Below are 15288 nucleotides of genomic sequence, written 5' to 3'. Positions count from 1 at the left end.
TGGAACAGGCAGCAACAGATGTGTTTTCCTGTATATAACAGAATATTCTCATCTAAGAGAAATTGCACTCGATTTGTATTTAATAATTCCAGTTAAATTACTTAAATTACACCAAGGTCACTAGTTAAAAAGGCTTGGAGAGATCACCATAATTGAAGAGTTTGGTTTCCTGTATAGCACACTCCAGAGAATGTCCACCGCAGAGTTTAGAGCTTAACAGAGACAGAGATTGTTCAAGTTAACCAGTACTGATGACACACTCTACTTGACATCTTTTGGTTTCATCTTCCACTCCTTCTGGTACAGTTGTTAAGGGTGCTTTTCTGTTCTGGAATCTAGTTTCCTTTTCACCTATGGTTTCATGAATATACTGTTCTGTGACTTCACATATAAACTCTTTACTTTTCGTGTCTTGGATTACATACAGTAAGTTCTCAGCAATGGGTACCTTAATGGATTCAGGGAGTGACTCTGCAGTATTTTGAGATTCCTGATCACTACTGACAGTGGACACTGAGTTTGTAGCATGTTCTTGCTTTTTGGTGTTTCCTAAACTCTCCATAGGTTTTTCCTCTGTTTTTGTACCAGTTGGTTTAGAAACAGGTCTCCCGTTTCTGCTTCACCTTCTTCTCTTTCGAAGATTGATGTAAAATTACTCTGAGATATAAAAGGCTCTGCATCTTCCTCAGCTGCATCACATTTACCATCTCCAGCGTCAGGCACATCACATGCAAACTGTTGCTGTACCGGCATCGTAGATGTACTGAAGACTGCCTGATGGATGGGGTTCACTATGTGGTGATGTCTCATGTGCTGTTCTGAGGTTTGTGCCTTGACTGCACTATCTTCAATAACCTAAAGGTGAAAAATGTCTGTTAATGCATTATTAATTATCAAACAGGCTAACTACAAACTGAGCTAGACAAAACTGAGGACAGTGAAATGCTGATTTTCTTTTCAAATCACCATGCAATGTAAAGTTAGAAACATATGATGAACTCCCTACTACAGGTAAGAATTTAAGGGACAGAGTATTCAGTGTGTGCAGTCCTCTGCTTCATTTCTGAGACTTCTCTTCATGACTAATGATTTGCCACCACCCACGAACAAAGTGAGCAGTTTTACAATACAAACTATATACACAACTGGCAGTAATCATCACACTGCTGTACTTTCTGGACTAACTACAAATCCACACAGTGACCAACTCTGCCTCTAACAGGCAAGGTCAAAAACTGCTGTGTCCCCAAACTTTAATGTTTCAGTCACCATAGTTGTGATGGAAACAATCAAATTTGCCAGGTATCACATCCAACAACTCAACACCACACTTGGATTGCATGTGACAACAAATATATTCTAAATAGTTCCATCTCATGTTTTGTGGTTTCCTGTACTCAAGCTTTTATGTGGAGAAGAAAAGTAGTATCTCAGTGTATTTCCAGTGACTCAGATGGTTACCATGCTAGCCAACAACGGCAGAAGGAAGAAGCCACTTAACAGGAGTGCCCATAGAATCTGCTTACTTTCTTGCCTGCTGCCTTGTCAAAAGTTTCTAAAGCATCATACTAGAGCAACATGCCATGCTCCAAATCTAAATTCAAGAAATACTACTATGCATAAATATCCCTATTATACTTAAGAATCTATGAACAAGAAAGCATTAAGCACTTTGTCTTAAATTCAGTGCAGATAGACAAGCCCAAAATATCTGTTTATGTCTAAATCAGTAACAACCAGTTAAATCAGAGAAACCTTCACTGCAATGCTACATGAATGACTGCAGAAGGTTTGTGACTGTCTGTGTAGGATGCATCCACCCTGACAAGGACCTGACAATGATTTGGGCTTGCCAAAGACCAGATAATGATTTGATATTCATGGCCATTAAAACTTGATTATTTTCTTTTAATTCATTAGCTTGCCTTTTGACATGTGCTTGCCCTCAACAAAGTAGACTAACCGTAGGCCAGACTCAGCTAGGGTATATATGGAGCCCCATTGGGAGCTAATTTGTGTCAGTCACCATCGGAGCAGTGTGTCTGTAGTTGGGAGTCTCCCATTGGATCAGGATACTTCCCGAGAAAACTTCTCCATCTGGTGAGTGACTGCTTCTGGATATATAGAATCATAGAATTGTTTCACCTGGAAAAGACCTTTAAGATCATCAAGTCCAACTACTATCTAACTCTACCAAGTCTGGTGCTAAACTATGTCCCTTAGCACCACATCTATGCAAATTTTAAACACCTCCAAGGATGCTGATTCAACCACCTCTCTGGGGAGCATATGCCACTGTTTGACAACCCTTTCAGTGAAGAACTTTCTTCTAATATCCAATCTAAACCTCCACTGGTGCAACTTGAAGCCATTTCCTCTCATCCCATCATTTGTTAATAGGGAGAAGAGAGTGAAAGGCACCTTGCTACAACCTCCTTTCAGGCAGTTGTAGAGAGCAATAAAGTCTTCACTCAGCCTGCTTTTCTCCAGACTACACAACCCGAGTTTCCCTCAGCCACTCCTCATGAGACCTGTTCTCCAGACAATTCACCAGCTGTGTTGCCCTTTTCTGGGCACGATCCAGCATCTCAATGCCTTTCTTGTAGCGAGGGCCCCAAAACTGAACACAGTATTTTAAGTGCAGCCTCGTGAGCGCTGAATACAAAGAGACAATCACTTCCCTGGTCCTGCTTGTCACATTATTATTGATACAGGCCAGGATGCTCCTGCCTTCTTGTCCACCTTTGCACACTCCTGGCTCACAATCAGCCAGCTGTCACTCAAATCCCCCCAGGTCTTTTTTTGCCAGGCAACTTTTCAGCCTCTCTTCCCCAAGCCTATAGCATTGCATGGGGTTGTTGTGATTGAAGTGCAGGATCCAGCACTTGGCTTTGTTGAGTCTCATACAGTTAGCCTGATCCCATTGATCCACCCTGTATAGTTCCCTTTGTAGAGCCTTCCTACCCTCAAGAAGATCAGCACTTCATTTTAATTTAGTGTCATCTGCAGATTTCCTGAGGGTGCACTCAATTCCCTCATCCAGATCTTTAATAAAGATATTAAAGAGAACTGGCCCCAATACTGAGCACTGGGGAACAGCATTGTGTGTAAGCACTTGTCCCCTTCAGGGTGAGTTACCTGTTTTCTGAATACCCTTGGGTGGGAGGCTTTCCCTTTTATGAGTAAGTGTGCACATCTTTTGGGTCATCTTTCTAGAAAGAATATTTGTATACCTTAGGAATTAGTTGTGTAGTTGTGTATATTCCTGTCTGACATCTGAACCTGTAATTTACTTTGGCCTACAGGAGCGCTGAGTCATTTTTGACAGGAATAAATCCATATTTTGGGTGGCTACCTCTGTTTAATTTGTGAGCGCCTTCAAGACACCATCCCATGTACTTGTTAATCCCTTCTTCCCATCACCAAATTTTCATTTAATCCCATAAGTGTATTCTCAAGTCTATAATCATCTTCTCTATGGTGTTGTCCTAAATCCCAAAGCCAAGATGAGCTAAACAAGTGACTGCCTATTTAACATCATCTGAAATCTGGAACACTGAAAGCATTTTTTATTGCATAAGACCAATGCATATGTGGTACACCTACCTTTCAATTTGTATTTCACTCCAGTAATTTCTGTGAGTACAAACCTGAAGGAAATCTATATTATACCCTATACAGCATTTAGAGGACATCCAAAATGAATCCAAATAACTCATCAGCCCCAGTAGAAGTAAGTACAGTGGGGAAAAACTCAGGTACACTGGAGAATCTCTGGTTCTAACTTTGAGTCCATGAAAACAACCTTTTAAAATTCATATTTTACAAAGTTGAGATGTTACAAAAATGTGTTTTTATAACAATGAACACAAAAAGTTTTACAAAGCTGTATTCTTGACACGGAAATTAACTCATTACTGGGAATTATGTTTATGTTATTAGAAAAAGATCTAAGTAGTAAATGAATTTGTAAAGGATCTAAGGATCTAAGCACCTAAATAATCCTAAATCATTCTGAAAATGAGTTTGGTTCCCACATCATTTTTTCACTTGGCAGTATAAAAAAGCCGCAATCCCCAACTCTTCTTATTGTCTTTACATCAAAATTATATTTTTTAAAGTCAAATAAGAAATGTTTAAGATCTAGTAAACCAAATGAAAGCATACTTATTAAAAAAATGTAGTCAGTTTGTTTTGTATTACTACAGCTCTCAATGGCCCAAGTCTTGACAGGTTCTATTCTACATTCTAGGTATAGAAAATGCATAGGAGAAAAGAGCATGTGCCTTTACATAATGAGGTTTTGAATTGTATTAACCCTATCAAGAAAACACAACATTTTTGTGTGCCTTCCATTTGTCAGTAAGTCAGCACTATCCTCAATCTTCAAAGTCTTTTCTATTCTGTAGAAAATGGGAAAATATTTTGCTTACATTAATTTCCTCTGCTTCAGGAAGATTATTAGAAACTGTTATTTCTTCCTCTGGAGAAGGAACAACTGGATGTCTGTTTGTAACCCATACTTCTCTAATTTTGGAAAATACATCACTGATGAGAGCTGCTATTCTATGCAAAATTCCTCTATTATCTTTTTTTGCTACTGTTGATAGTGGCTTTGGTCTTGAGTCTGCAAACCAAGAGGGAAAACACATTAGCATTGTGGAATCAAAGGGATGGTCAGTTGCCCATTATATTTCCCCCCCCTCCAAATTACCTCCTCTTAAGACTGATGAAGGTGAACGGTAAGGCCACTTCTCTAAAGAAAGCTTCTTTTGAGCTCTAGGAGGGGTCTAGGAAGAAGGAGTGAATAGATACCAATGTTTGTAAGTTTTACATGTGTCACCTTAAGCAAGGCACTACAAAATTAATTCTCCTTGTAGCACTATCTTAGCTTTAAAAGATTAGTGTAAAAATTTATCATTTTTGAGTTTTTATTCAGTTTCCTGGAGAATTTAGATGAATTTGGTCTTGTAAGTGTTTGCTTATACTGTCATCTCAAGGTTGTTCATTACTGTAGTTTCAACAACAAAGAGCTTTGCATACCTACAATCATAGAAACATAGAATCATAGAATCAACCAGGTTGGAAGAGACCTTCAAAGATCATCCAGTCCAACCTATCACCCAGCCCTATCCAATCAACTAGACCATGGCACTAAGTGCCTCATCCAGTCTTCTCTTGAACATCTCCAGTGATGGTGACTCCACCACCTCCCTGGGCAGCCCATTCCAATGGGCAATCACCCTCTCTGTGAAGAACTTCCTCCTAATATCTAGCCTATATTCCCCTGGCACAACTTGACTCAAGATTTCTTTTTTCATGCTTACCTTTTCAACATCTATGCACAACTGAAATATTTTAGTGCTTACTATGCCTGTAGCATGGAATAAGTAAATTAATTTGGCCACACTGCTTTATTAGTAAGAATTTCATCTAGGAAAGAAACCCTCTCGTTACAACTGTTTATAACAGATAATAAAAGCTATGGCAAATAAAGATTATGAAAGCTTGTTAGTCCAAGCTCATGCATGTAGGTACTGCACATGCCCCATTCTGCCCCTGTTCTCAAAATCTTAATAGAGTAACTGCATGACAAGCTGAATCAGGCAATCCAAACGACAGAACAAAAGGAGGAGCAGAAGGGGGCAAATTTCAGATGGATCAACTTCATTTGACAACTATATGAATGCTGTACCTCATGCAAGGCGAGAAGCAAACCCAAGAACTCTAGGGCTAGAGAACAGACAACAGTACAGCTCTCTTCACTGGGAGTCTATTTTTACCATAATTTAAGTAAACCCAGCCCTGCGAAAAGAGAGACTGAAAGTAAATGCAGCTCCTGGCTTCTCTTGCTTTCAAAGGGGTCCAGTTAGAATCGTAGAACCATAGAATCAGTCAGGGTTGGAAGGGACCACAAGGATCATCCAATTCCAACCCCCCTGCCATGGGCAGGGACACCTCACACTAGATCAGGCTGGCCAGAGCCTCATCCAGCCTGGCCTTAAACACCTCCTGGGATGGGGCCTCAACCACCTCCCTGGACAACCCATTCCAGGCTCTCACCACTCTCATGGTGAAGAACTTCTTCCTCACGTCCAGCCTGAATCTCCCCACTGCCAGCTTTATTCCATTCCCCCTAGTCCTGTCACTACCTGATAGCCTAAAAAGTCCCTCCCCAGCTTTCTTGTAGGCCCCCTTCAGATACTGGAAGGTCACAATAAGGTCACCTCGGAGCCTTCTCTTCTCCAGACTGAACAGCCCCAACTCTCTCAGTCTGTCCTCATAGGAGAGGTGCTCCAGCCCTCTGATCATCCTGGTGGCCCTCCTCTGGACATGTTCCAGCATGTCTATATCCCTCTTGTAATAGGGGCTCCAGAACTGATGCAGTACTCCAGGTGGGGTCTCACCAGAGCTGAGTAGAGGGGGAGAATCATCTCCCTTGACCTGCTGGCCACACTTCTCTTGATGCAGCCCAGGCTCTGGTTGGTTTTCTGGGCTGCATGTGTACATTGACAGCTCATGTTGAGCTTCTCGTCCACCAGCACCCCCCAGTTGGCAAAGCTTAACAAATCTAGACAATCATTCCTGCCATACCACCATTTAAAAAGGTATAGCAGGAAGCCGAAGTAGCACTTCGAAAAAAATCACATCTCTTAACAGCGCTTGAGTGAAAACTGCAGGGGTCACTGACATTCATTATGAAGATCTTCCTATAGGCATGTGATGTTACAGAAGTTCTAACCTAACCTTTTTTGACAAAATTCAAGCCTGCCATTTCTGATTTGCAATTCCAGTTCTCAACTGAAGGCATTTAGACAAACTTAAAAAAAAAATCTAAATCAAATCACAGTCTATGAAGCATTTAACTGTAAAAATCATGGACTGCAGCCCAGCTTACCCTATCAGTTTGTTTTGCATTTGAGTTTTCTTCACTGAAAGATACTCTAGTTTTCTTTGCTGGTAGAGGAGGAGTAACTGATTGTCCTGGAGATGCAGAGGGAGTTGCTAGTGGCATGGTGCAAAGGCTGGATTTGAGAATAGACTGAGGCTTAAACCCACAGAAACCAGAAAGACGAGTAGATGTGGCCAAATCTTTAGCTGTCTATGAAAGGAAATAAAAACATTTCATTTAAAACCAGTTAAATCTTCAAAACAGAAAACTTTACTTGTCAAAAGTATTCGTTTAAATTAGAAACTGAGTTTGTACCAGCAGAGTGGATAAAGTTTACCCTTTACACTGTTTTCCAAAGGTACTAAAATCCTAATGCTAAACCCTCACGCTTTCTGTGTTTCTTCTGGCTTTTAAAATTTTTCTTTAATGACAACATAAAATGTTATTTTTTCCAGTTCATTTCCTCCAGAAACAAGGAGATATTATCCCATTGTCTGCAATGTTATCTCCCACCCCAGTGATGTTTGCAGTTTCCATACTGATCTTCTGAAAAAGCATAGAACTTCAAATGTTACCTGGGATATAGAGACTGAAAACACTGTCGTGCAAAATGACAATCAGCAAGGCAACAGCAAGAGCTCATTTTTTCACTAATTAATTAGTCACACACTAGACTAAACAAAGTGACACTGCTGTAAAAACATCTACACATCTTAATCTAGAAGCATCCAGGTCTTTTTACCTCAGCCCAAAAAAGATTATACAGTATTGAAAGATTTAAAAGGAGGATAATGAAACAAGCTTAATGATACAGACAATATTTAACAAGAAGAAAAAACTTAATTCAGAGAGCACAACTAGCTTGTTCGGGTAGGCAAAAGGCAAAAAAGAACAGTACCAAGAAAATATGTCAAATATGATTTCTTCACATGATAAAGAGATTTAGGGTAGTGAATGGAAATACAAGTTAACACAAACAATTAAGTAAAATTACTGGAAAAAGCCACCATTAAATTTGACAGAGACTGGTATCACTTTACTGATAGCACTTAGTTGTTGTTCACTTAACTGCATTAAGTAAATGAAGTGTATACTTTCGTGCTTGTAGGTATGCAAGTCAAAATGTACAGAGCCATTGAAAATGTAAATAATGAGATAATTAAGCTACAAATTGCAGATCTAAGTATATTGAAAAATACAATTTTAACTTACTTTGTTCCATGCAGTAAAGACAAAAGTATTTCATGAAGCTAAGAGACAACATGCAGATTGCAATTACCTTCAAACTAAAATTTCCCTCCTTAAGACAGTTCCCAACATATTGCTTCTGTCATGGTTTAATGAGTGGACAACTATTGCTCCAAAAGGGGCAAAAAAATGCACTCACACAATGGATTGGATGGTAATGGAAAGTTTAAATGGAAAGGCTATTCACAAACTACAATGCTACAGTTACATAGTGGTGAGCATAGAAAAGCATATAAAATACAAAGAAATCCACAGTCTAGGCTTAACACACAAGCTCATTACGCTAAAGCTTTACATACAACTCCCTTTACACCAGGCCAGCCAATTCAGACCAAAAGCCCAGTGCTCTTCGTTCCCCTTCCTGGGGTTTACCATAAGCACCCAGGGCTCTTTCTTCCCCACCAACCCCCTGCTATTGCTAGGCTGGTTCAGGCTGACCAGGCCCAAATTGCCCTTCCTTGTTTCTGTATCTCGAGACCCATCAGGGCCACTACACCCCTCTGTCCCTTCCATGCCTAGGCCATAACTACACAGTAAAAATACCAGAAGATGAGAGGTGCCTCCCAGGGAGAAGAGAGGGAAGAAAGAGAGAGAAACAGACTTTGCAGTCAGCTTTGTAGGGATGCAGCATTTATGGGAAGAAATACACTACTTCCTCTGTCCACCCAGTGGGATGGACCCTCTGGACACTCGAGGTCTCAATTCTGTTGCCCTCTTAAAGGTGGCCTAAAACTGCCACAGCTTCCCAAAGGACTGCATATACAATAACCACAGACATACTGAAAATATTTCATCAACTGAATACAAGAATGTTTGTGTTAAATACTTGGATGGTGTCATTTTAATAGTTTCTGAGCTTTTGTTTTAGTTGGTCCTTATTGGCTTTTTAAGTACATGCCTTAACCACAAGAGGAGTATGTAGTAAATTCAGCTCTGGTGCTCCTGAAAAATTCTTCAGTGAGATGAAGCTATGCGTATTTGATTTCAATGGCCTGGATGCCATGAAAGAAGTAGAAGCTCTGTGTGGTGACTGCCAGCTGCCACCTTTTGCTGCAGAATATGAAGGAACAGAATAGACCAGAAAACCCAGCAATCTGTGAAGACAGAAAATTAAAACTGTGAACATAAGTAACCAAATAAAAAAGAAATCACGACACGATCAACAAATCTGAGATGATGCACAACAAAAACATTCAGTGTACAAGAAATACAGGTGAGCCTTCAGTGTTGGGTGATACATCACACCAATGAACAAGTTCTAGACATATTCTTTTTTATAATTACCGCTTTATATGTCATACTTAATTTTCTAAAACACTGCTTTTGAGGCAGGAGTAATACAAGTGATGTAATCCTAGCATGAGAAAAGAAATTAATTTACATTTCTGTGGTGGGACCATTTCAAACTCACCCCTTAGTTCTGCCCCACAGTTGACCTTTATTTAACAGATATAAAACTAAAGGCAAACAGGACAGAATATACACATACAAATATACACAGACACACATATTCTATATGAGAAGCAATAGCTATTCCAGCTATACCTGAAGCCTTTTCGGGAAGATTTTGTAACTGGTCTTCCAAGAAATGCATTGGGCAATTCTGCATCAGGGAGAGGGTGTGATAGGACTGGTGGTTTTGCAGCTCTAGGACTAGAATTAGAAGGAAAATATAACTGACTTTCATTCCCCTGAAGTACAAGTATACCAGAATTCAAGTCCCTTTGACCATGTCACTTGCAAGAAAATCATCTGGAATACTACTGTCTTTTCCATGCTTCATAATTCTGCCTAGATAGAAGTAAAAAAAGGCAGAAATGAAGCAGAAGTAAAAGACTACTGTTTGATCATACAGTAAAATCCTTCAATATCTGTACACCAATAGCTTGATGGTAATCATGCTTTCAGTTTCAGCTATCTTAAATTCTGTAAACACATTTACGATAATGTAAATACGTGTGTTTGCATAAATAAGATTATCACAGCCAAAAAACCCTCTCTCCAAATATTGCTTATGATGAATTGATTCTTCAGTGTTTCATGGTGCATGCACAAAAAAAGCCAAAGATTTTACGCTGGTGCACCTTCCCTCCAAAATACTACTGTAATTCAAATGGATGTCTGTCTCTCTCTCTCTCTCTTCCAACATGTAGCTCAAAGCTAAACTTTGTTGAAAGGCTGCTTACCTAGCATATTGTGAGACACTGCTTTTCTCCTCATTTCTTACCCATACTTCTCTAATTGTGGCTAATACACCACTGATTAGAGTAGTCGCTGTTCTATCTTTTTTTGCTACTGTTGATAGTGGCTTTGGTCTTGAGTCTGCAAACCAAGAGGGAAAACACATTAGCATTGTGGAATCAAAGGGATGGTCAGTTGCCCATTATATTTCCCCCCCCTCCAAATTACCTCCTCTTAAGACTGATGAAGGTGAACGGTAAGGCCACTTCTCTAAAGAAAGCTTCTTTTGAGCTCTAGGAGGGGTCTAGGAAGAAGGAGTGAATAGATACCAATGTTTGTAAGTTTTACATGTGTCACCTTAAGCAAGGCACTACAAAATTAATTCTCCTTGTAGCACTATCTTAGCTTTTAAAGGTGAGTGTGAGAACTATTTGCACTTCTGAGTGCTTATTGAATTTCCATGACCCTGGACAACTGGAAGGCTTAGCTCTTTCTCCAGGCAGCTTCCTATGAACTCCAGGAAGGATTTTTCCATATTCTAACACAGAATTTGTGGCAACCGGTCTTTGTACATAAAGCAAAAAGTTAGCTTATTACAGTATGTTAATTACCCAGAATTTGTTTCTAACAGCATTGTTTCTAATTACTGAATATATTTTCTCCACAGATATAGTAAAATACATCCACTGCACAGAATGGCAGGAAGTTTTACCCATCAGCGCATACCAATTTCAACTTCCAATTTTAGCTAAGTAGGAGAAAGACTGAAATTATAACAGAACCTACAACTTCACATTAAAATAATTTTGACACTCTGCAGAACCTTATTCTGATATCACCTGTGATTTTCAAATGGCTTACAAAACATGACAAAGAAAAAGCTACCTACACACACATACCCTCTGGTAGGAAGAAAGTTTTCAAATGCAAGACTTAAAACTTCCAAGACCACCTGATAAACTATGGTTGTGGAAAACATCAAATGTGTTACAGATTCCTAACAGAAGTTCACATAATGCAAAATTTTATTGGGCTAATTTGAGAAACAGAAACAAATAAGAATGTCTGTCATAAGTTGTATATGAATAAATTATGACTTGGCAGAGTAGCCTTGAAGTAATGAAATAGTTTGTTTTATTTTTAGGTTCAGCTGTAAGTTCAGGTATAGAAACTCATTTTTAGTACTTCATAGGACAGTATAAAAACAATGCAGGATTTCTATTGAATGCTATCAAAAAGCTGTTAGTAATACCTAACAGACACTTGCACAGCTGACAGAACTTTTATGCTTACCATAAGATTAACCTTTGACCCACTCAGCTGTAGTGCTGGGGTATAGTTGGCACACTGCAAATGGTGGACCAAATGAAATGTAGGTTTCTGAAAATGAGCATTAGACTGTAAGAACTTCTCCAAACACTCCTAAGAGAAATAACACATAAAAAAAATCTGTTATGATTCTGTCTCTTCTCTTTTCTAATATGTTATTAAGATTTTTTCGTCTTGTCCACTCTTACTAGCTCAGCAGTTGTGAAAGGCAGCTTCAGTAAGTCTTCCATTAGTCCCAGCTCCTGGCAGACTTCAAATGTGTGTTTTAACAGCTCTTCTCTGCTTAATGTAGTGGCAGGTTGCTGCAACAAACCCCATACCTCCATCATGCACCTGTAATAAATTTTTTGATATGTAAAGGAATATTAATAGCATAAGCAAAAAGATATCCCCAAATTATTGTATTCAAAGTGTAAAGGAAAGGTAGGGGGATGGTGATTTGTATTATTTGTTCTCCATTTTTCATAACATTTGAATGCCAAAATGGTGGGATACATTTCTTTACCTGTTGGATAATAACACAGTGAGGAAAAGCTGCAATTCACTACTGCTTAGCATTGATGGCCTCATCATCTGCATGTATCTGAGGGCTTGCCTATGCTCTCCTTGACACAGGAGGGATTGAATAATTCTTTTATGTTGCCATGACACAGTTTTCATCGTAGCTGGATGAAAAAGCAGGGCCAGTGAATTCTGTGGAAGTTAGAGGTAAGGTTTATTATAACCTATACATATGCACATGCAATAAAAAATATTCAAAGGTTTCTTAAGTGAGGGTGAATGTGTATTAAATAAACTTAGATGACAAACTAACAGAATACTTGACATACAAGAGGCAAATAAAAATTGTTAGATATCTGTGAGAAAAAAACACCAGTTAGCCATACAGGACAAACTTACAAAAGGAGTAATTCACACTTTTCTGGGTTAACCAAATCACTGTATACAAATGCCACTTTAAAAAAATATATGACTAAATAATAAACTATTCTCCCAGAATAATAGATTTATATTAGCATTGTGACAGGCGAAGAACAACTTTCAGCAGCAGAAAGAAAATGAATTCTGCTTAAAAGTAAGTTTTATGATCTTGTTTAGCAAATCAGGCCTCTGTGATCAGAGTCTTAGTATTTGAAGTACTTAAATCACCCCTTTAGAGACAGTGCTCAACTGGTCTGCTGAAAAGAACCTAAAAGGATGGCTTTGAAAATTCCAATATCAAGCATTTTTAAAGTTGATTTCTTCTTTGTTTCAATCAATTACTGTCAAAGTAATTTGAACAACATTTCAAATCACAATTTATTGCTGAAGATGTCACAGAAGTATTACATAAAAGATGCTAATGTTTTATCACCTGTTAGCAACAATTTTTAAAAAACATTTTTGGATTATAACTTTGTACAGCAATGTATGTCTAACTGAACTGCAACATACTTACTTTGTAATCATTGTGATCTAGAAGCCAAAAACCTTGAATAAGCTTAATATGACTCCAAGGTATAGCAAAGGCAGCTGAGAAGGATTTGATCCAAGCGTCTGTTTTATTTGGAAAGCAATACATGATATCTAGCAACAAGTAAATTGTCTGTAAATTTAATTAAGGCTAACAAATTTGGAAGAGCAAAAATTTATCACATTACATTCAGAGAAGAATAAAAAAGTGGTAGGAAGCAGAAAACACTAATGTATTAGTCTTTCCATTTTGAGATATTATAACCTGAAGATAGCCAGGTCCTAATCGAAAAACTGCATTCTGAATAAGTAGTCACAAAGAAATAATCTTTGATTTCTGTAAGGCATCCAAAAAGGTTAAGTTTAGATATTTAAGTACTTCAGTTGCAAACTCAGGCTCTCTGTTTAGTCAGCAGAGCTACCAGCTAATCATTCAAAATATTTGAACAATGAATAATGGTTAATTATTAATGCAAACAAATTGTACAGCTCAGTTTTTTCCTCATTTCCAGAGTACACCCAAAAATGTAAATTATGGTGTCCTCACAATACAACTTCACTTTGAACGATTAAAACTGGATTTAAACCAGTATGTGGATCACTCAATAGGAGTGTCATTTTCTCTTTCTGACATCTGCTTTTAGGCACATATTCTAATAAGACAACTCTAGGGTACAAATATTTTTAAACCTCTTGCTGTCTAGGCTCCCCTCTTGGGTGAAGACAACAAAGAACAAAAGTGATTTTGTATATTTCAGAAGCTTAAAAATTGTTTCCACTCAGTGACTTTTCTCTCTGCTTATTACTCTGTGTGCCTGCAACTTTAACAGAACAAAGCTATGTTAGCTATGTTGGAAAATCAATGATTTCAGTACAAATGAGGTACTGGTAAACCATTGCTAGAAATCCTTTTGCTCTAAAGCAGCTCATTCTAGTGCATCATCCTACTAAGCAGCTATTCACTACAGAAATGGGTGATTTAAAAATTAAAAGCTGTGCTTAAATGTTGAGAAAAAAACAAGGGAATTCTTCAGCATTTCTTAGTAAACAGCTTGAAAACAAAACATTAAAAAGAAGGAAAACATAAAAAATCCACAGTACAAAGAAATAAAGCAATGCTTCTGTCATTAGGATTAATGACTTAATCCTAAACTCAGTGTTTTCACTAGCATTTTATTTGAAGCATGCCTTAAAAAATGTTATTAAAACATGTAGGTGCCAAACATTTGAGAAAACGTAGGTCCATATACTGAAGGTGTAACAAAAATAACTAGAAAGGATACAATTGCATGCTTGTAGCTTTCTTCAATGTTTTCTAGCAAATAGAGATCCAGCAGTGCCTGAAAGGAAAAGAACAATTAAAAACTCCTGGCTTTTAGAAATCATTGGCTTTGGGGCTGGGGATGAGAAGAGGAGGTTGGGACTAGGGTATTTTGTTGTTTTCAGTGAAAGTGTAACACTCACATGTAAACTAGCAGGTGGATATTTCCCATTTCCTTCTTCATCTCTCTGCCACAACTTCTCAACTTTGTCTCCTAACTGGGAAACCATTCCATCAATCATCAAGCAGTCAGAATCCCATTTTCCTCTACAACAAAAGGTGGGAAGGATTTGGACAGTGTAAAACACTAATTCCAGCCTCTCAGTGTAAACTATTTTCTTCAGTCAAAACAAAACAAATCAACAAAACCAACCAACCAAAAAAACCCCAAAAAACCCAACAAAAAACCAACCCCAAAACAAAACACCAAACCCAACCAAATCTCCCATGAGTCAAAATAACAAATGTACAAAGGCATAGTTAGAACTTTTAAGGGCAAATGAAATAAATTTCTGAGTCAGGCAAATGATATGCATTACATCATACTGAGTTATTAAAGGAGTTCAAAATAGAAACCCTAGAAGCTCTCTTATTAAGGGAAAAGTTGTAATAACCTTTTAGTTTTCAGATTTTCTTCTTTGTTGTGGTATTACTTGTAACACAAAGGAAGTGTGGTATTACTTGAAGTACAAAGTGTACACCTTGTTCTCAGTGACACAGCCTGCCTTCCTTTATGTCTTTATTTAGTTTTCCAAAGGAAAATCTATTATCACCTAATCCACCTATATGCTAGTGAGTTAGCCCAGGAAAGAGAATCTACATTAGGAAGTTACTTCTATCCAATAGCTTCAATAGTGCTAGGTGT

General features: G+C 38.2%; 1 protein-coding gene across 1 annotated transcript in view; it reads right to left on the bottom strand.

Moving 5' to 3' along the window:
* Positions 1-238: 238 nt before the first annotated feature.
* The window catches only part of LOC128978840 (protein ELYS-like), a 36898-nt gene continuing 21848 nt past the window's right edge, over positions 239-15288 (bottom strand). The window contains 18 exon segments of the mRNA XM_054396868.1: positions 239-600; positions 603-747; positions 749-810; positions 813-855; positions 4434-4627; positions 4715-4790; positions 6899-7098; positions 9035-9234; positions 9686-9793; positions 10327-10462; positions 10550-10591; positions 10797-10910; positions 11611-11743; positions 11839-11983; positions 12156-12343; positions 13089-13235; positions 14386-14442; positions 14567-14690. Coding sequence (XP_054252843.1) covers positions 239-600; positions 603-747; positions 749-810; positions 813-855; positions 4434-4627; positions 4715-4790; positions 6899-7098; positions 9035-9234; positions 9686-9793; positions 10327-10462; positions 10550-10591; positions 10797-10910; positions 11611-11743; positions 11839-11983; positions 12156-12343; positions 13089-13235; positions 14386-14442; positions 14567-14690 — 2476 coding nt within the window.

This window comes from Indicator indicator, chromosome 2 (assembly GCF_027791375.1).
Source record: "Indicator indicator isolate 239-I01 chromosome 2, UM_Iind_1.1, whole genome shotgun sequence".
Taxonomy (NCBI): domain Eukaryota; kingdom Metazoa; phylum Chordata; class Aves; order Piciformes; family Indicatoridae; genus Indicator; species Indicator indicator.
This window is presented reverse-complemented; position numbering and strand designations above follow the sequence as displayed.